Source organism: Pan paniscus, chromosome 2 (genome assembly GCF_029289425.2).
Source record: "Pan paniscus chromosome 2, NHGRI_mPanPan1-v2.0_pri, whole genome shotgun sequence".
NCBI lineage: Eukaryota > Metazoa > Chordata > Mammalia > Primates > Hominidae > Pan > Pan paniscus.
In genome coordinates this window covers 9,631,374-9,651,754 of record NC_085926.1, presented here as the reverse complement: position 1 = coordinate 9,651,754, position 20,381 = coordinate 9,631,374, and the positions used below count along the sequence as shown (strand labels likewise).

The 20,381-nt window shown below is 43.8% G+C and overlaps 1 protein-coding gene across 1 annotated transcript; it reads left to right on the top strand.

Moving 5' to 3' along the window:
• Positions 1-6,400: 6,400 nt before the first annotated feature.
• LOC100991466 (metallothionein-1H) lies at positions 6,401-7,970 on the top strand. Its single transcript, XM_055110924.2, has one exon. The coding sequence runs from the start codon at positions 6,524-6,526 to the stop codon at positions 6,707-6,709; it is 186 nt and encodes a 61-aa protein (XP_054966899.1). The 5' UTR covers positions 6,401-6,523; the 3' UTR covers positions 6,710-7,970.
• The last annotated feature ends 12,411 nt before the right edge of the window (positions 7,971-20,381 follow it).

Here is a 20,381-nt window from a genome sequence, read left to right as displayed (position 1 = left end):
TCTGTTGTATTATGTATATTTTGCTGGGATGGAAAATATTAATTTGGTTTCCTGTACAGCCTGTTGGACAACATCTTGCAAAATGGAGAATCTTTTGCCTATGGTTCAATAAAGCAGAAAAGGATGATTTTCTTTTGTAACAGGGCTTGTCCCCCCACCAGCTATGGCATAGTGAAGAGGGTCATCAAAAGCCGCTTCGTTCTTCTGGAAGCTGCAGCAGAGAAAGGGGACCCGGAAAGTTGGTATGCCAGCAAAAAGGGTAATAATTCTTAGCAGCCAAGTTTCTGGTCTCTCTCTCTATATATATGTGTAAACGATAAACGTCATTATTTGTCTCCTCTGCAAGGGTTTAACTAATAGAAAAATAAAGGATTTGTGAGACTAGTCAGGCTGTAGCAAATCTGGTGCAGTTTGTACTAAGAATGTGTCTTTCTGTAATGGAGAGAGGGGTATCACAGGATAGAATGTGAGCTTAGGATCCCTATAAGCCTACTTTTCAAGCCACCCCAGCAGGCTCGTCAGTTACAAACTTTGCTGGGGGTCCCTGAAACCAATACCAGATGAAATTTCTCTTTCTTGTTTTATGTCATTAAGAGCTTAACCTTAGGCTGGGCGTGGTGGCTCACGCCTGTAATCCTAGCACTTTGGGAGGTCCAGGCAGGTGGATCACCTGAGGTCAGGAGTTTGAGACCAGCCTGGCCAACATGGTGAAACCCCGTCTCTACTAAAACTACAAAAATTACCCAGGGATGGTGGCAGGCACCTGTAATCCCAGCTACTCGGGAGGCTGAGGCACCAGAATCGCTTGAACCCAGGAGGTGGAGGTCGCAGTGAGCTGACATCGTGCCACTGCACTCCAGCCTGGGCAACAGAGTAAGACTCTGTCTCCAAAAAAAACAAAAAAGAGCTTAACCTTGTGACCATGTGGGGATACTTTCATCTCCAAAAAAAAAAAAAAGAGCTTAACCTTGTGACCATGTGGTTCTCTTGGTTTCCACCATCCAGAGCACAGGAAAATTTGGGGTTCACGTCATAGCTCTAAAAATTATCTTGAGCAGGCTGGGCACAGTGGCCCATGCCTGTAATCCCAGCACTTTGGGAGGCCGGGTCAGGTGGATTACCTGAGCTCAGGAGTTTGAGACCAGCCTGGCCAACATAGTGAAACCCTGCTAGACATGGTGGTGGGCACTTGTAATCCCAGCTACTCGGGAGGCTGAGGCAGAAGAATCCCTTGAACCAGGAGGCGGAGGTTGCAGTAAGCAGAGACCAAACCACTGCACTCCAGCCTGGGCGGCAGAGATTCTGTCTCAAAAAAAAAAAAAAAAATTAACTTGAGCAGTTAAAGCTCTTTCCAAGCTTGAAATTGGCTGCTGTAGACTTCTTCTGGGAAGAATAAGAGAAACTGCTCGATGTTGTGTAGGTCAGTAGCTAAGGCTTTGTCTTTTGACAATGATGGCCTGGGTTCAATTCTTGGCTTCCAGAATGATTCCTTTCTGGTTTGTTATTTGTGTAACTTTGCCATTTATTGAGGATTTTTTTTTAAAACTCCATGGATAGCTTCTGATTTTCTGTTTTGGATTTTCCTTTCTCCAAACTACCCTTGAGAGAGAGAGAGAAAGAAAGGAAAGAGAGAGAGAGAAAGAGAGAAAGAAAGGAAAGAAAGGAAGGGAGAGAGGAAGGAAGGAAGAAAGAAAGAAAGAAAGAGAAAGAAAGAAAGAGGCTTACCATCTCTTTGAGACACCTTATGCATCCATGTTTAAGTTATAATCTTAGTTAAAACTTACTAATTTCATGTGGGAAGTTACCTGTGGTAGAATTCAAAAGCCAGAAATATTGGGTACCCTGGTAATAAGATATTGAAAAGGATTTTTTTTTTTTTTTTTTTTTAGAAAAAATAGCTCTATGGTTAAAACCAGCTTAATTAAAAATGGATAACCAAACCATATGTATTTAAAAGGAATTTATCTTTTTCCTCTTCTTGAATCATGTTTTTCTGAAAAACAGTTTTTTTCTTCTCAGGAGACTGAATTGTTCTCCATTTTGTCTTTTTGTCACTCTTGATGCCCACATGAGAGAACTTAAGATAAATTCTAACAGCCTGGGTCTCCTGGGGAAAAGCAGAGGAGGCGCCACAGATCCCATTCTGGGAAAAACCTCAGATTTCCTCACAGAAGCCCAGACATTAAAAGAGAATAGATCCTTCTCAAAATCTAAGGCTCTGTTCTGTTTTGCATTGCATTAGCTCATGGTTTTGGCTTTTGTGGGTATCAGAAATTACTTTGCATTATGAAAGAAACTTGGTGTGTAATAACTAGGTAGGAAATATGCTTCTGAGGATGGCTAATGGCACTTACGGGGGATGTTCCGTTCTGATGTTTCAATTAGGGAAACACACTCTTGGCCACTAAAAGATAGGGAAACATCCCCAACCTGCACTGAGAGATGAGACTCCCACAAGGGATGGGCTGATTACAAAATGGGCTAATTTACTATGGGTTGTTTTGCAATGAAATGCTCAGCAGAAGCACTGCACTGTCTTCTCTTGTAGTATTTCCCTCCTTTTGGGGATCCAGGATCCAGTATATACCCTGAATTTTTGGGATCTGTGTTTGCCTTCCAGCTGTGCCTGCTTATTAGGTCCTAGAAACTGAATGCTTTCCTGGCCCTGTTCCTCCAAGGGCTCCACCCCGAAGTCAGTAATCCAGTTAAGAAACTGGCAAAGGAAAAATCTTACAAGTGCTGAATTTTCTGTCCATCTGTGTATTTATTTATTTATTTTTATATTTTTTGAGATGGAGTCTCATTCTGTTGCCCAGGCTGGAGTGCAATGGCATGACCTTGGCTCACTGCAACCTCCACCTCCCGGGTTCCAGTGATTCTCCTGCCTCAGCCTCCCGAGTAGCTGGGATTACAGGTGCCCGCCACCATGCCCAGCTAATATTTGTGTTTTTAGTAGAGATGGGGTTTTACCATATTAGCCAGGTTGGTCTCGAACTCCTGACCTCAGGTGATCCACCAGCCTCGGCCTCCCAAAGTGCTGTGATTACAGGCATGAGCCACCGTGCCCGGCCAGAAAAATAGAAACTTTAATGCCTTTTTGTTTACATTACTTTAGTAGTCTTTTAGAAATACAGTTTTCAAGATTATTTGTAAAATAAAAATGTCTTCAAATTTCAGACATTTGGCCTAGATTAAGGTCAGATATGAGATTTGCTAAATGCTTTAAGGTCATAAACTATTTCTTTGACTTTTGAAAATTGCTCAATTGCTGGGCACGGTGGCTCACACCTGTAATCCCACCACTTTGGGAGGCCGAGGCGGGCGAAACACCTAAGTCTAGGCGTTCAAGTCCAGCCTGGCCAACATGGCACAACTCCGTCTCTACTAAAAATACAAAAATTGGCCGGGCGCGGTGGCTCACGCCTGTAATCCCAGCACTTTGGGAGACCGAGATGGGCGGATCACGAGGTCAGGAGATCGAGACCATCCTGGCTAACACAGTGAAACCCCGTCTCTACTGAAAATACAAAAATTAGCAGGGCGTGGTGGCGGGCACCTGTAGTCCCAGCTACTTGGGAGGCTGAGGCAGGAGAATGGCATGCAGCCGGGAGGCAGAGCTTGCAGTGAGCCGAGATTGCGCCACTGCACTCCAGCCTGGGCGACAGAGCGAGACTCCGTCTCAAAAAAAAAGTAAATAAATAAATAAATAAAAATAAAAAAATACAAAAATTATCCAGGCATTGTGGTGCATGTCTGTAATCCCAGCTACTCGGGAGGCTGAGGCAGAAGAATTGCTGGAACCCAGGAGGTGGAGGTTGCAGTGAGCCGAGATCGCGCCACTGCACTCCAGCCTGAGCGAAAGAGCGAGACTCTATCTCAAAGAAAAAAATAACAACAACAAAAAAGAACATTGCTGTGAAAATTGTTTAATTTACCTACTTTGGAGCATTAGATTCTAGATAAGGCCTGGGGACATGTGGAGAGCCATGCCCCTAGCTATGCTGCAAAGGGCCAGCCAGACCTTATCTGTACTTCTGTCTGATGTCCTAGGCTCTACACCTAGGACATAATTAAAATTGCTGATTTATCAGGTTTTTCACCAAAATAAAAGTTGCTAAGAGTTAACATTGTAATATGTAATCGAGACTACTGGAGAAACAGTTTTACATACAAGGCATGTAGGGAAAGTAGAATGTGTTTCTGGTAAGAGAGTATGAGAAGGCATGGGAATATGGCTTTTGTTTAAGGGAATGTAATTTTGTCTACTTCAGAGGGTTTTAAATATTATCTTAACCTAAAAGAGTAATGGGACAAAAAGAAGGTTCTGTGGGTGTAAACAAGTTGGCTAAGATTTGAAGGGGATTTTTTTTTTTTTTTTTTTGCCCTAGATTGAAGATAAAATAAAAGCACACTAATGCGGGGCCAGAATCTGGGCCCATGTGTTCAAATAACAGGGTTTTCTTAGAAAATTGATCTGCTGTTTAACAGAAAATTGTGAACAGTTCTACAAAGTTCATGAAAATCTTACCTTATGGTCAAACTAATTAAAACTGGATAGATTTATAAAATTTTATTTAAAAACTAGCCTTGCCAGGCGTGGTGGCTTACACCTGTGATCCCAGCACTTTGGGAGGCCGAGGCAGGTGGATCACGAGGTCAGGAGATCGAGACCATCCTGGCTAATACGGTGAAACCCCGTTTCTACTAAATATACAAAAAATTAGCCAGGCGTGGTGGTGGGCACCTGTAGTCCCAGCTACTTGGGAGGCTGAGGCAGCAGAATGGTGTGAACCCGGGAGGCTGAGCTTGCAGTGAGCCGAGATCGCACCACTGCACTCCAGCCTGGGAGACACAGCGAGACTCCATCTCAAAAAACAAAAACAAAAACAAAAACAAAAAAAAACTAGCCTTGGCATTGAAGATGCAGTAATGCAAACATAAATTTGGTTTTCTCTTTTGAAAAAGATGTTTATGTAATATTAAAAGATAATGGGCCAGGCCCCATGACTCAAGCCTGTAATTCCAGCACTTTGGGAGGACAAGGCAGGTGGATCACCTGAGGTCAGGAGTTCGAGGCCAGCCTGGCCAACATGGTGAAACCCCAACTCTACTAAAAATACAAAAATTAGCCAGGTGTGGTGGCGGGCGCCTGTAGTCCCAGCTACTCAGGAGGCTGAGGTAGGAGAATCGTTTGAACCTGGGAGATGGAGGTTGTGGTGAGTCAAGATTGCGTCATTGTACTCCAGCCTGGGCAACGGAGTGAGACTGTGTCTCAAAAAAAAAAAAAAAAAAGATCATGAAATGTTTTTGTTCACCCCTTTGGGTAAATGGCAGGGAAAAAAGGGGGTAGAGAAAAGAGACAGATTCAGTTGGCCTCATGCTATCTTCACTGGGTCTTGTTTGGAAAGCTAAGTCTCTTTTTTTTTTTTTTTTGAGAAGGAGTCTCACCCTGCACCCAGGCTGGAGTGCCATGCATGGTCTGGGCTCACTGCAACCTCCGCCTTCCAGGTTCAAGTGATTCCTCCACGCCCGGCTAATTTTTGTATTTTTAGTAAAGACGTGGTTTCACCATGTTGGCCGGGCTGGACTAAGTCTCTTTTAACAGACTAAAGGTTTTTGCCTTAAATTTTTTTTTTTTTTTTTTTTGCAACAGAGTCTTGCTCTGTCGCCCAGGCTGGAGTGCAGTGGCGCGATCTCGGCTCACTGCAACCTCTGCCTCCTGGCTTCACGCCATTCTCATGCCTCAGCCTCCTGAGTAGCTGGGACTACAGGCACCCAGCACCACACCCGGCTCATTTTTTTGTATTTTTAGTAGAGATGGGGTTTCACCGTGTTAGCCAGGATAGTCTCGATCTCCTGACCTCGTGATCTGCCCGTCTTGGCCTCCCAAAGTGCCGGGATTATAGGCATGAGCCACTGCGCCCCGCAAAAAAATTTTTTGGACTGACCACCTTGGATAAATAAATAATGTGTGATTCTACTTTGTGATATCCAGTGTTTCAAACTTTCTATATTTGAAAAACTTTCCAAAATCAAATATATAGTATGTCATTTTCTGACCTATTTAATCCTTCAGACATTAGGTCCCCTGAAGTCCAAAAAATTACATGTTTGGCTTATTTAGCATAAAAATCATACAGGCAGCATTGTCAAATATGAAATGGTATATGGCTTTCTTTGGGTTGTATTTGTATAAATATGTTATCAGTATGTGTTCCAAAATTATGAGAAACTTCTATAATTCTGATATGATTTAGAGTATGTTATTAATAATTATAATTGTTAATGTAAAATTGTTGTATGCCACAGAAGTAACGAAAACTCCGAGTGAATTGTAGCTTTCAGTAATCCCAGCACTTTGGGAGGCTGAGGCAGGCGGATCACCTGAGGTCAGCAGTTCGAGACCAGCATGGGCAACATGGTGAAACCCCGTCTCTATTAAAAATAGAAAAATAACGCCCTCCACGTGTTCCACTGCCTCTTCTCTTCTCGCTTGGGAACTCCAGTCTCACCTCGGCTTGCAATGGACCCCAACTGCTCCTGCGAGGCTGGTGGCTCCTGTGCCTGCACCGGCTCCTGCAAGTGCAAAAAGTGCAAATGCACCTCCTGCAAGAAGAACTGCTGCTCCTGTTGCCCTCTGGGCTGTGCCAAGTGTGCCCAGGGCTGCATCTGCAAAGGGGCGTCAGAGAAGTGCAGCTGCTGTGCCTGATGTCGGGACAGCCCTGCTGTCAGATGAAAACAGAATGACACATAAAATCCAGGATTTTTTTTTCTACAACTCTGACCCATTTGCTACATTCCTTTTTTTCTGTGAAATATGTGAATAATAATTAAACACTTAGACTTGAAAAAAAAAATAGAAAAATAAGCCGGGCGTGGTGGCAGGCGCCTGTAGTCCCAGCTACTCAGGAGGCTGAGACAGGAGAATCGCTTGAACCTGGGGGGCGGAGGTTGCAGTGAGCCGAGATCGCGCCACTGCACTCCAGCTTGGGTGACAAGAGCAAGACTTTGTCTCAAAAAAATAAAAAAAAGACTTGTCATCCACAGACATTTTGTCTTGCTTTGATCCTTTTCAAAAGGCAGTTTATAATCAGATATATGATTCTGAGTGCAGGTCTATGATAACTTTAAAAATTGTGCTATTGGACGGTGAAATCCCATCTCTACTAAAAATACAAAAAAATTAGCCAGGCGTGGTGGTGGGTGCCTGTAGTCCCAGCTACTTGAGAGGCTGAGGCAGGAGAATGGCGTGAAGTCGGGAGGCGGAGCTTGCAGTGCTATTGGGCCGGGTATGGTGGCTCAACGCCTGTAATCCCAGCACCCTGGGAAGCCGAGGTGGGCGGATCACCAGGTCAGGAGATCCAGGCCATCCTAACATGGTGAAACACCGTCTCTACTAAAAATACAAAAAAATAGCTAGGTGTTGGTGGCACTCGCCTGTAGTTCCAGCTACTCAGGAGGCTGAGGCGGGAGAATCGCTTGAACCCGGGAAGCGAAGGTTGCAGTGAGCAGAGATCACGCTACTGCACTCCAGCCTGGGCTACAGGGCCAGACTTCGTCTCAAAAAAAAAAAAAAAAAAAAAGAAAAGAAAAGAAAAAGAAAAAAAATTGTGCTTTTGGGCTTAGCGCAGTGGCTCATACCTGTCATCCCAGCACTTTGGGTGGCTGAGGCAGGTGGATCACCTGAGGTCAGGAGTTACAGAGCAGCCTGGCCAACCTGGTAAAATTCCATCTCTACTAAAAATACCGAAAAAAAAAAAATTAGCCAGGCATGGTGGCACATGCCTGTAATCCTAGCTACTTGGGAAGCTGAGGCAGGAGAATTGCTTAAACCTGGGAGGTGGAGGTTGCAGTGAACTGAGATCGTGCCACTGCACTCCATCCTGGGTGACAGAGCAAGACTCCGGCTCAAACAAAACAAAACAAGACAATGCAAAACAAAAATTGTGCTATTGGAATACAGGAAAAAACGAAAGTTCCAGGACTCTCATGGAGAGCTGATGTGTTAAATATTGCTAATCCTTTTGTTTTCAGAGTCAAGAGAACTTATTTCTTTAGAGCTATTTGAAACTTTTAACAAGTGAGTAAAATATACTCCTATGAACAAAATTTGGAGCATATTTGTTTCTCTCTACCTGATTTTTCCAGAATTTGGAAACTTTCTGAGTATTCTCAATTTATGGCATTATAGTTATTTGCATAAGTGCAATAAGAATCTGTTTTCTGCTGGGCACGGTGGCTCACGTCTGTAATCCTAGCACTTTGGGAGGCTGAGGTGGGCGGATCACCTGAGGTCAGGAGTCCGAGACCAGCCTGACCAACATGAAGAAATCCCGTCTCTACTAAAAATACAAAATTAGCTTGGTGTGGAGGCGTATGCCTATAATCCCAGCTTCTCAGGAGGCTGAGGCAGGAGAATCGCTTGAACCCGGGAGGCGGAGGTTGCGGTGAGCCGAGATCGCGCCATTGCACTCCAGCCCGGGCAACAAGAGCAAAAACTGCGTCTCAAAGAAAAAAAAGCATCTGTTTTCTTTTGTAACAGGACACAATTGGGGAAACTGGTTGTTCTACCCAGGCTTTGACTTGAATGCCATGCTTTCTTTAACAAATCAAAGTTGACTTAAAGAGCCAACAAAAACCCCTTGGGAAATCTGGCCTCACCTTGTGTACACAGTCCCTGTACAAGGTTCCGGACTGGTGGTAAGTAAAGAATGTCACTTTCTAACAGGCCCAGGAACACCAAGTTATCTTGGGACCTCAAGAGGACAGGAACTTACCCAACTCACAGGTATTTAGGGTACAAACCCATAGCTGGGATAGGCTTTATTTTATTTTATTTTATTTTATTTATTTTTTGAGATGGAGTCTTGCTCTGTTGCTCAGGCTGGAGTGCAGTGGCATGATCTTGGGTCACTGCAACCCCCACCTCCTGGGTTCAAACGATTCTCATACCTTGGCCTCTCAAATAGCTGGGATTACAGGCATGTGCCACCAAAAAAAAAAAACAAACCATTGTTTTTGGATTTTTAGTAGAAATGGGGTTTCACCATGTTGGCCACGCTGGTCCCCAACTCCTGACCTCAGGTGATCTGCCCGCCTTAGCCTCCCAAATTGCTGAGATTACAGGCATGAGCCACCATGCCCGGCCTGGGATTGGCTTTAAAAATGTTTTATCGGCCTAGTGAGATGGCTCACGCCTGTAATCCCAGCACTTTGGGAGGCCGAGGCAGGCGGATCACGAGGTCAGGAGATTGAGACCATCTTGGCTAACACGGTGAAACACCATCTCTACTAAAAATACAAAACATTAGCCAGGTGTGGTGGCGGGCGCCTGTAGTCCCAGCTACTCAGGAGGCTGAGGCAGGAGAACGGTGTGAACCCGGGAGGCAGAGCTTGCAGTGAGCTGAGATCGTGCCACTGCACTGCAGCCTGGGTGACAGCAAGACTCTGTCTCAAAAAAAAAAATGTTTTATCTGAGATTCCTTATGGAATAGAGTTCCATCAAAACCAATTTAAAAAACCTATGTGAAAAATAACTATTCTTGCTGCACTTTATGCAAATAATCAGGCCAAGTACAGTAAGACTAAAGTTTATTTTATAAACAAATCAGTTCTATCATGATTTGTTTTTAATAAAAATGGGGACTGGAGAGTGAAAAATTATGCTTCAAAAGAAAAACTATAGTGCACCTGTTGTTAGTTGTTCTTGAGTTTTTTTCTGAAGTTTGGACTAAATCCTAGATTCTTTGTGGCCTGCAAGTCCCCAATCTAATACTTTCAAATCTTTACTTTTAAATCTGGGAATTGCCCTCCTTACCCTAGTACTCATTATTTACCATTATAGTACGTTGTTCCCTTAAATATGTTACTACAAGTATAGATGACAATGCTAACGCCTTTGCCATGCAAGCCTTGGAACCCCAGCCAGGACTGCATAAATACACTCAGTTACAAAGAGGTTCCACTCCTCTCACCTTGGGGTCAACACCTACCCCACTACGCCCTGATCAGCAGGAAGAAGTTAGAGCAAGCTTCACCCTTTTTCCATCTTCATTAGCCAACTCCTTAAGATTAACATGTTATAAAACCCAAAGAGAGGGATTGAAACCACCATTGCAAAATTGTAATTGAGACAAGTGAAAGAGATCTGACCTCTAACCAACTGCATCTTGCTTCTAACCACCAAGCTGTCCTTGTTCACCCCTGGATGTAGGCCAGACTACCTTTGGGAGGAACTTAGTTTATAGTTTAGTTTTCAAACAAAGACGATAAGACAGCCCTTTCCCAAAACAAACCCCCTTCCTGTCTGGGGACTAGACTGCCTTTGCAGGACTAACAAATTAGCCACAAGATTAGAAATAATGGTTTAGGAGTTATGCGGCTGAAGGCTACAAGATTCTAAACCTCCCCAAATTGCTCCTGGGGATGACATCACTATTGTAAAAACTAAGATCAATGCTTGAGATATTTTGCAGATCCTGCACTCAATGGATCACCTGGCACCACCCAGATGAATAAACTGGCTCATCTGATCTTGTGGCCCCCACCCAGGAACTTACTCAGAACAACAAGACAGCTTCGACTCCCTATGATTTCATCTCTGACCTGATCAGTCAGCACTCTCGGCTCACTGGCTTCCCCCCACCCACCAAGCTGTCCTTAAAAACTCTGATCCCCGAATGCTCGGGGAGACTGATTTGAGTAATAATAAAATTCTGGTCTTCCACACAGCCAATTCTGTGTGAATTACTCTTTCTCTATTGTAATTTCCCTGTGTTGATAAATGGGCTCTCTCTAGGCAGCGGGCAAGGCGAACCCACTGGATGGGTACATGGTGGTGAGATATATATATGGTAAATATCTCCACTCATCCTGACTTATCTTTTCACTCTCCTAATGTGCCCTTTGAGAAACGCAGTACTTAGTTTTAATGTAGTCCAATTTATCCACTATTTTTTCTTTTTTCTTTTATTTTGGTTTAGTTTTTTTCTTTTTGTCTTTTTACCTGTAATGACATATTTTTTCTTTTATGGTCAGCACTTTATGTGTCAAGATTAAGAAATCTTTGCCTACCCCAAGGTTTTGTATTTTCCTAAGCTTTTCTCTTAGAAAAATTTAGTGTCATTTGATTTATATTTAGGTCTATGATGATCTATATGGAATTCTTTTCTTCTTTTTTTTCTATGTGTCTTTTGTTTTTTCCTTTTTGTGAAGAATGAAGTGGAATTGTTTTTCTCTTAGCCAAAGCTCATGTATTTATTTAGTTACTTATTTTGCGGAGACAGGGACCTATTATGTTTGCCCATGGTGATCTCAAACTCATGCTCAAGCAATCCTCCCGTCTCGGCTTCACAGCCCACAGTCAGCTTTGGCTTTCGCTACACCAGTAATTGTCAAACTTGAATGTGCAGGAATCACCTGTAAGAATCTTGCTAACATATAGATTTTGATTTAGAAGTTCTGGGGTGAGACCTGAACTGCATTTTGTGTGTGTGTGTTTTTCAGACAGGGTATCCCTGTGTCACCCAGGCTGGAGTGCAGTAGCACGATCACAGCTCACGGTAGCCTTGACTTTCTGGGCTCAAGTGATCCTCCCACCTCAGCTACCCAAGTAGCTGGGACTACAAGCACATGCCACCATGACCAGCTAACTTTTTGTGTTTTTTTGTAGAGACGGGGTCTCCCTATGTTGCCCAGGCTGGTCTCCAACTCCTGGACTCAAGCAATCCGCCCGCCTTGGGCTCCCAAAATGCTGGGATTACAGGCATGAGCCACTGTGCCGGCCTGAGCTTCATTTCTTATAAATTCCCAGATGACGCCATGGCTCCTGGTTTGCAGATCACATTTTGAGTCGCAAAGGGTTGGAAACAGCTGTTAAAAATCACAGCATTCGTCGGGCATGGTGACTCACGCCTGTAATCCCAGCACTTTGGGAGGCCTAGGTGGGCGGATCACCTGAGGTCGGGAGTTCAAGACCAGCCTGACCAACGTGGAAACACCCCGTCTCTACTAAAAATACAAAATTAGCTGGGCGTGGTGGCGCATACCTATAGTCCCAGCTACTCAGGAGGCTGAGGCAGGAGAATCGCTTGAACCCAGGAGGTGGAGGTTGCGGTGAGCCAAGATCGTGCCATTGGACTCCAGCCTGGGCAACAAGAGCAAGACTCCGTCTTAAAAAAACAAACAAACAAAAAAACCCCCAAAAAACAGCATTTGGTCCGGCACGGTGGCTCATGCCTGTAATCTTAGCACTTTGGGAGGCTGAGGCAGACATATCACTTGAGCTCAGGAGTTTGAGACCAGCCTGGCCAACATGGCAAAACCCCTCCTCTACTAAAAATACAAAAATTAACTGGGCACGGTGGTTCACGCCTGTAATCCCAGCTACTTGGGAGGCTGAGGCAGGAGACTTGCTTGAACCCGGGAGGTGGAGGTTGCAGTGAACTGAGATTGTGCCGCTGCACTCCAGTGTGGGCGACAGAGTGAGACTCCCTCTAAAAAACAAAAAACCAAAAAACACTGCATTCAGTTTTGATTCCTTCTCAGCAAGTTCTGCTATAAGTAAATGGTTCTTATTTTGCAATGTATCAAGATCTTCATTCTCAAAGAAATCAGTAAATAAAATTTCTACTAAAAGCTCCTGTTCAATGACACAGATGAAATGAAACCTCTTTCAACTCAGGACCTCCCCTCTCCATTGCCTTTTACCTAGGATTGTGCCAGAGTTCCAGGGTGCTCACGTGCTCGTGTAGTGCTCTCCCATATTGTATCAGGATTGGCCTGTGTAACTAATAGAATACAGGGAACGTGGCTGTGTTGTGAATGTTTTGGGAGAGGGTAATGAAAATGTTCTAAAATTGTGGCAATGGTTGCACAACTCTGTGAATATACTAAAAACTTTTGAATTATGTACTTTAGATAGGTCAATTATAACACGCAAGTATATACAAAATATATAAATTATAGCACATTATTTGAATTTAATAAAGATGTTATTAAAAAACAAATTCATTTATGTTGTTAAAGATGAGAATAGGGGCTGGGCGTGGTGGCTCATGCCTGTAATCCCAGCACTTTGGGAGGGTGAGCCTGGTGGACCATCTGAGGTCAGGAGTTCGAGACCAGCCTGGCCAACATGGTGAAACACCGTCTCTACTAAAAATACAAAAATTAACCCAGATGTGGTGGCAGGCACCTGTAATCTCAGCTCCTCAGGAGGCTCAGATATGAGAATCGCTGGCACCCAGGAGGCGGAGGTTGCAGGGAGCCGAGATCCCGCCACTGTACTCCAGCCTGTGTGGTAGAGCGAGACTCTGTCTCCCCCACCAAAAAAAAAAAAGAAAAAAAGAAAAAAAGAGAAATCAGAATAGGGATTTTCTCTGGAGTAAGGGGTTATTGGTTCAGAAAGGCTACAAGAGAAACTTTGGGGTGCTGGAAATGTTTTATAACTTGATTTTGGTGGTGATTACATAGTTATATACCTATGAGAAAATAATCAAGATGTACACTTAAGATTTGTTCACTTTTATATAGGAATACTATGCCTCAATCCTTTTTTGTTTTTTGAGACAGGGTTTCACTCCTGTCTCCCAGGCTGGAGTGCAATGGTGCTATCTTGGCTTACTGTAATTTCTGCTTCCTGGGATCAAGCGATTCTCCTGCCTCAGCCTCCCAAGTAGCTGGGACTAAAGGCGCACACCACAGTGCCCGGCTAATTTTTTTTGTTTTTCATAGAGACAGGTTTTTGTCATGTTGTCATGGCTGGTCTCAAACTCCTGGGCTCAAGTGATTTGCCCACCTTAGCCTCCCAGAGTGTTGAGATTACAGCCTGGCCATCTCAAAAAAAAAAAAAAAAAAAAAAAGAAGAAGAAGAAGAAGACAAAGATGTTTTTTGCCCAAAACAAACCTGAGAGAATTAGTTGCCAGCAGTCTTGAACCATAAGAATTATTTACAGGAGTTGTCCAGGCTGAAGGAAACTGATAGGAAGCATGCAACTACAAAAAGGAATGAAGAGTGTAAGAATGGATAAGTAATGTGGAGGAAAAGAAACAAATATTAGGCTGGGCATGGTGGCTCACACCCGTAATCCCAGCACTTTGGAAGGCCAAGGGAGGCAGATCACTTGAGGCCGGGAGTTCGAGACCGGCCTGGCCAAGATGGTGAAACCCTGTCTCCACTAAAAATACAAAAATTAGCTGGGTGTGGTGGTGTGCACCTGTAATCCCAGCTACAGGGGAGGTTGAGGCCAGAGAATCGCTTAAACCCAGGAGGCGGAGGTTGCAGTGAGCCAAGATTGGGCCACTGCACTCCAGCCTGTTGGTAGAGTGAGACATTATCTCAAAAAAAAAATTAATTATATACATATATATATATATAAGCTGGGCATGGTGGCTCACGCCTATAATCCCTAGCACTTTGGGAGGTTAAGGTGGGAGAATTGCTTGAGTCCAGGAGTTTGAGATCAGCTGGGCAACAAAATGAGACTCCATCTCTACAAAAAATTTAAAAATTAGCTGGGTGTGGTGGTGCATGCCTGTGGTCCCAGGTATTCCAGAGGCTGAGGAAGGAGTGAGGTAGGAGGCAGGGCTCCACTCCAAAGGTGGGGACTTGGACACCGGACCAATTTGAGGACACCTAAAACAGGGACAGGATGGAAGCGGCTTTCCAAAAGACATGCCTACCAGTGTGCCATGTCAGTTTACCATTGCCATGGCAACACCTGGGAGTTACTGCCCCTTTCCATAGCAATGACCTGATTACCCCAAAGTTACTATCCCTTCCCTAGAAATTTCTGCATAAACTTCCCCTTATTTTCTATGTAATTGAAAATAGGTATGAATGTTACCACAGAACTTCCCTGAGCTTCTACTTTCAGCACACGGCCTATGGGGTAGCCCTGCTCTGCAGGAGCCCGTTGTGGAGCTACAACACTGCCCAAGTTGCAACATTGCTGCTTCGATAAAGCTGTTTTCTTCTACCCTAGCACTGGCTCGCCCCGGAGAAGCCAAGAGCCCTGTGGGCTAAGCCCGACTTTGGGGCTCACTTTTCCTGCATCAGCAGGATTGCTTGAGCCCGGGAGTTTGAGACCAGCCTGGGCAACAAAGTGAGATCTTCCTTCTCTACAAAAAAAACTTTTTGTTAATTGGCTGGGACTACTTGGCAAAATAAAACCACAATGAAATAACACTTCACAATTACTAGAATGGTTAAAATTAAAAAGGCAATACTAAATGTTGCCAAGGAAGTACAACAACTGGAACTCTCACACGCTGCTGGAGGATGTTAACAATACCTTTGGAGAACTGTTTATAACATTAAATGAACATCTACCCTGTGACTCAGCAATTTTGTTCCTAGATATTTATACAAGAGAAATGAAGGCTGGGTGTGGTGGCTCACACCTGTAATCCCAGCAATTTAGGAGGCCGAGACAGGAGGATCACCTGAGGTCAGGAGTTCCAGACCAGCCTGGCCAGCATGGTGAAAACCCATCTCTTAAAAATACAAAAATTAGCCAGGCGTGGTGGTGTGCACTTGTAATCTCAGCTACTTGGGAGGCTGAGGCAGGAGAATCGCTTGAACCTGGGAGGCAGAGGTTGCAGTAGAACAAGATTGCACCACTGCACTTTAGCCTGGGTGACACAGCGAGACTCCATCTCAAAATAAAAAAAAAAAAAAAAGAGAAAGTATATGTCCACATCCACACAATGATGTATACAAAAATGTTTATGGCAACTTTATTTAAAAAGCCCCAAATGGGAAAAGAAAAAGAAATAAATAAATAAAATTTTTAAAAAGCCCCAAATGGGAAATAACCCAAATGTTCATCAAAAGGAGAATGGGTAAACAAACAAATCATGGTATATGCATACAATTTAATATCACCTAACAATCAAAAAGAATGAGCTATTGATACACTCGTCCACATTTCTAAAAGAACCCATTATGTTAATGAAAGAAGAAGGCCTAATGAGTACTTACTGTGTGTCTCCATTTATATGAAACTCAAAGACAGACAAAATTGTTCTATGGTGATGGAAATCAGAAAGTGGAGACAGAAGAGGGAAATTAGCCCAGAAAATAAATGATACACTGTTTATAAGAGCACATTCTAAATATATACACTGAAAAGTTGAAAATAAAAGTTTAGGTAAAGATACACCATGTAGATACCAACCAAAAGGAAGCTGATGTGGTTATATTAACACAAGAAGTATTGCAAGAGATAAAAGAGGGATGTTTCTGTTAGGAGTGGTGGCTCAAGCCTGTAATCCCAGTACTTTAGGAGGCAGATGTTGCAGATAGCTTGAGCTCAGGAATTTGAGACCAGTCAAATGCAGACCTTTTTCAGGCATTTTGCTTCCCAAAATAAAATTGTAGTTCTATTCCTGAAAAGTAGATACTGTAGGAGAATGGGTATTGTGCAGGCAATTATCATTCACTGTTAGAAAGTTCACAATGCAAAGAAATAGACACCAGATACTGTACGCCTCCTGACACAATGCAATAGAATTCATAGTACCACCTATTAAACAGTCTTTTAAAAATTAAATCTCAATTTAATTAAGACTTCAGATATTTCTTTCATACCACAGAAATATGGGGATAGAGGAACAAGTTAAATGACACCATGAGGAAACAGCCAGCCAAATCCTCTAGAGAGTAGGACATTTTACCAGACAACTGATCTCATTTCTTCAACAAGTCAATGACAAGATAAAAAAAGAAGAGGCAGGGCTGGTTGTGGTGGTTCATGCCTATAATTCTAGCACTTTGGGAGGTCGAGGCAGGTAGATGACTTGAGGTCAGGAGTTCGAGACCAGCCTGGCCAACATGGCAAAACCCTGTCTCTACTAATAATACAAAAATTAGCTGGGCATGATGGCATGCACCTGTAGTCCCAGCTACTCAGGACGCTGAGAGAGAAGAATCGCTTGAACCCAGGAGGTGGGGGCTGTAGTGAGCTGAGATTGTGCCACTGCACTCTGGTGTGGGTGACAGAGTGAGACTGTCTCAAAAAAAGAAAGAAAAAAAAAAAACGAGGAGGCGATACTTTAAATTGAAAGGGACGTAAAATATGCTTCAATGGTAGAGCAACCTAATATAATAAGGCCTATTTAAATTCTGATTTGAACAAACTAACTATAGAAATATACTTTCTACTATCTCAGGGGCATTAGAATATGGACTAGGTTTTAGGAATGACATTAAGGAATTTAATTTTGCTAGACTGCTTAATAATAGTTGTTTATCAAATGTTCTTATTTTAAAGATGCAGCCTTAGGTTTTGTGGGGAGGAGTGAAAAGATATACTGTCTGGGATTTATTTTAAAATACTCTAGCCAAGAAAAAGTGGGGGAGAGGCATAGGGAGTGTTAGATGAAACAAGTATAGTGAAATGTTGATGGTTGTTTAAGCTGGATGATAGATATTGTTTTCCCAATAAGTTGAAAGAAAAATAATAAAAGGAGGGTTTGTAACTATATGTTCTTGTTTTGTTTTTTAGAGACAAGATCTCACTATGTTGCCTAGGCTATTCTTGAACTCCTGGGCTCAAGTGATACTCCTGCCTCAGCTTACTGAGTATTTGGACTACAGGCATGCGCCACCATGCCCAGCTAATTAAAAAAAAACCTTTTCTTTGTGTGGAAACAGGGTCTTACTATGTTATTCGGACTGATCTCAAACTCCTGACCTCAAGTGATCCTCCTGCCTCAGCCTCCCAAAGTGCTGGGACTACAGGCATGAGCCATTGTGCCCAGCCACTATATAGTCTTTATCTTCTACTCAGGATCACCATTATGTAATAACCAGATGTCACCCCTACTGGAGTCTCAGCTGTCCATTTGGTGAGGTCTGCTCTGTGAGTCATCTTACAGTCTGAGCTGAACCTGACACTCTCCCATCTTTTCAGGAGATGTATTCATTTGTGAGGGCTGCCATAACAAAGTCTTGCAAACTGAGAGGCTCAGAACAACAGAAATTTATTTGTCTCAAAATTCTGGAGCCTAGAAGTTCAAAATCAAGGTGTTGGCAGGGCCATGCTCCCTGTGAAACTGTAGGGAGAGGATCCTTTCTTGCCTCTCCCTGGCTTCAGGTGGTTTGCTGGGAATCTTGGGATTCCTTAGCTTGTGAGTGCTTTGCTCCAATCCCTTCTTCACATCACAGCTGTCTTCCTTCTATGTGTCTGCCCCGTATCCAAATTTCTGTTTGTTTTTTTTTTGTTTTGCTTCTGACACCATGCATTCTGAATTCAGTCGAATTCAGAATGCATTCATAAGGACCTATGTAATAATCTCATTTTAACTTGATTATCTCTGTAAAGACCCTATTACCAAATAAGGTCACATTGCAGGTTCAGGCTCTTTAATATATCTTTTTTTGGGAAGTTGGGGGAGGACACAATTCAACTGAGAAAAGAAAAACAGCTCAGGCTGGTTTGAGCTTTATGAGGTTTGCAACATTTATCAGGCCCAGAGAGACCTGAGTACTGGACTTCAGCCGGGATCCTCCCCTCCTCCCTTCCTCTCACTAATGCCCGGGGGCAGTTGTTTAAAGGCATTCTGTTCCTGAGCAGCTGCCTCGTGCATTATCTTCATTCATATTCCTGAGGTTTGAGATACAAAGAACAAGGAATAGGCAGTGGATAGTTTATGTTGGCTGGCCCCGGTGGCTCACACCTGTAATCTCAGCACTTTGGAAGCTGAAGCGGGAGGATTGCTTGAGGCCAAGAGTTTGAGACCAGCCCAGGCAACATGGTGAAACCACGTCTCTACAAAAAATACAAAAAATTAGCTGGGCGTGGTGGCACTCACCTGTAATCCCAGCTACTCAGAAGGCTGAGATGGGAGGATTGCTTGAGCCCAGGAAATCAAGGCTGCAGTGAGCCGTGATTGTGTCACTGCACTCCAGCCTAGGCAACAGAGCAAGACCCTGTCTTTAAAAAAAAGTTTGTCATTTTAATGTTTTGTTTTGTTTTGTTTTTTTGAGACGGAGTCTCGCTCTGTTGCCCAGGCTGGAGTGCAGTGGCGCGATCTCGGCTCACTGCAAGCTCCGCCACCCGGGTTCATGCCATTCTCTTGCCTCAGCCTCCCAAGTAGCTGGGACTACAGGCGCCCGCCACCATGCCTGGCTAATTTTTTTTGTATTTTTTTAGTAGAGATGGGGTTTCACCGTGTTAGCCAGGATGGTCTCGATCTCCTGACCTCGTGATCCGCCTGCCTCAGCCTCCCAAAGTACTGAGATTACAGGCGTGAGCCACCGCACCCGGCCAGTTTGTCATTTTAATGTAAATTATTGGTAAACAACTTAGGAACTGACCCTCTTTTCCTTCAAACACCTACTTGTAGGCCCAGCATGGTGGCTGACACCTGTAATCCCAGCAATTTGGGAGGTCGAGGTGGGTGGATCACTTGAGGTCAGGCGTTCGAGACCAGCCTGGCCAACATGGTGAAACCCCATCTCTACCTGAAAATACAAAAATTAGCCAGGTGTGGTGGCACGTGTCTGTAATCCCAGGTACTAGTTACCTGGGAGGCTGAGGCAGGAGAATCACTTGAATCTGGGAGGCGGAGATTGCAGTGAGCTGAGATCACGCCACTGCACTCCAGCCTGGGCAACAGAGTGAGACTCCATCTCAAACAAACAAACAAACAAACAAACAAACAAAAAAGCAATGCCTACTTGTAACTGCTGCTAATCAGAGTGAATGTTCAGGGCAGCGTGAATCTACGCTTCCAGGTTACAGCCCTCAAACTTGACCCAAATAACCTTTCTACTTATACTGATTTTGCTTTTTTTCCTTTAGGTTGACAGCACAAAAGTTTATCCTCATTGCACTCTGTGGATGCTTCTCCCATTTGACATGTTCACTTCCTCTTATAACCCAAGAGGACTGACAAGGATGGTGTTTAGTTCTGACTTTCCTTTCTCCTTTGGGGCACTGAGCTGTAAACTCCTTCTATTTTCTAATGAAATGTTATGAAGACGCGACCAAACAAATTTTTCTTTTTTTTTTGAGACAGAGTCTTGCTCTGTTGCCCAGGCTGGAGTGTGGTGGCATGATCTTGGCTCACTGCAACCTCCATCTCCTGGGTTCATGCAATTCTCATGCCTAAGCCTCCAAAGTAGCTAGGACTACAGGCATGCACCACCATGCCTGGATAATTTTTTGTATTTTTTGGTAGAGATGGCGTTTCACCATGTTACCCAGGCTGGTCTCAAACTTCTGGACTCAAGTTTTCTGCCCCCCTCAGCCTCCCAAACTACTGGGATTACAGGCGTGAGCCACCGTGCCCAGCCACAAACAAAAATTCTAACAACACAGAGAAAAAAGGAGACAGAAGGGTATGTCATGCTTTTGCACCTGCCTTTTATAACT

Excerpts from the sequence above, each read along its gene's own strand:
- LOC100991466 (XM_055110924.2), top strand. The coding sequence starts at position 6,524 with ATGGACCCCAACTGCTCCTGCGAGGCTGGTGGCTCCTGTGCCTGCACC.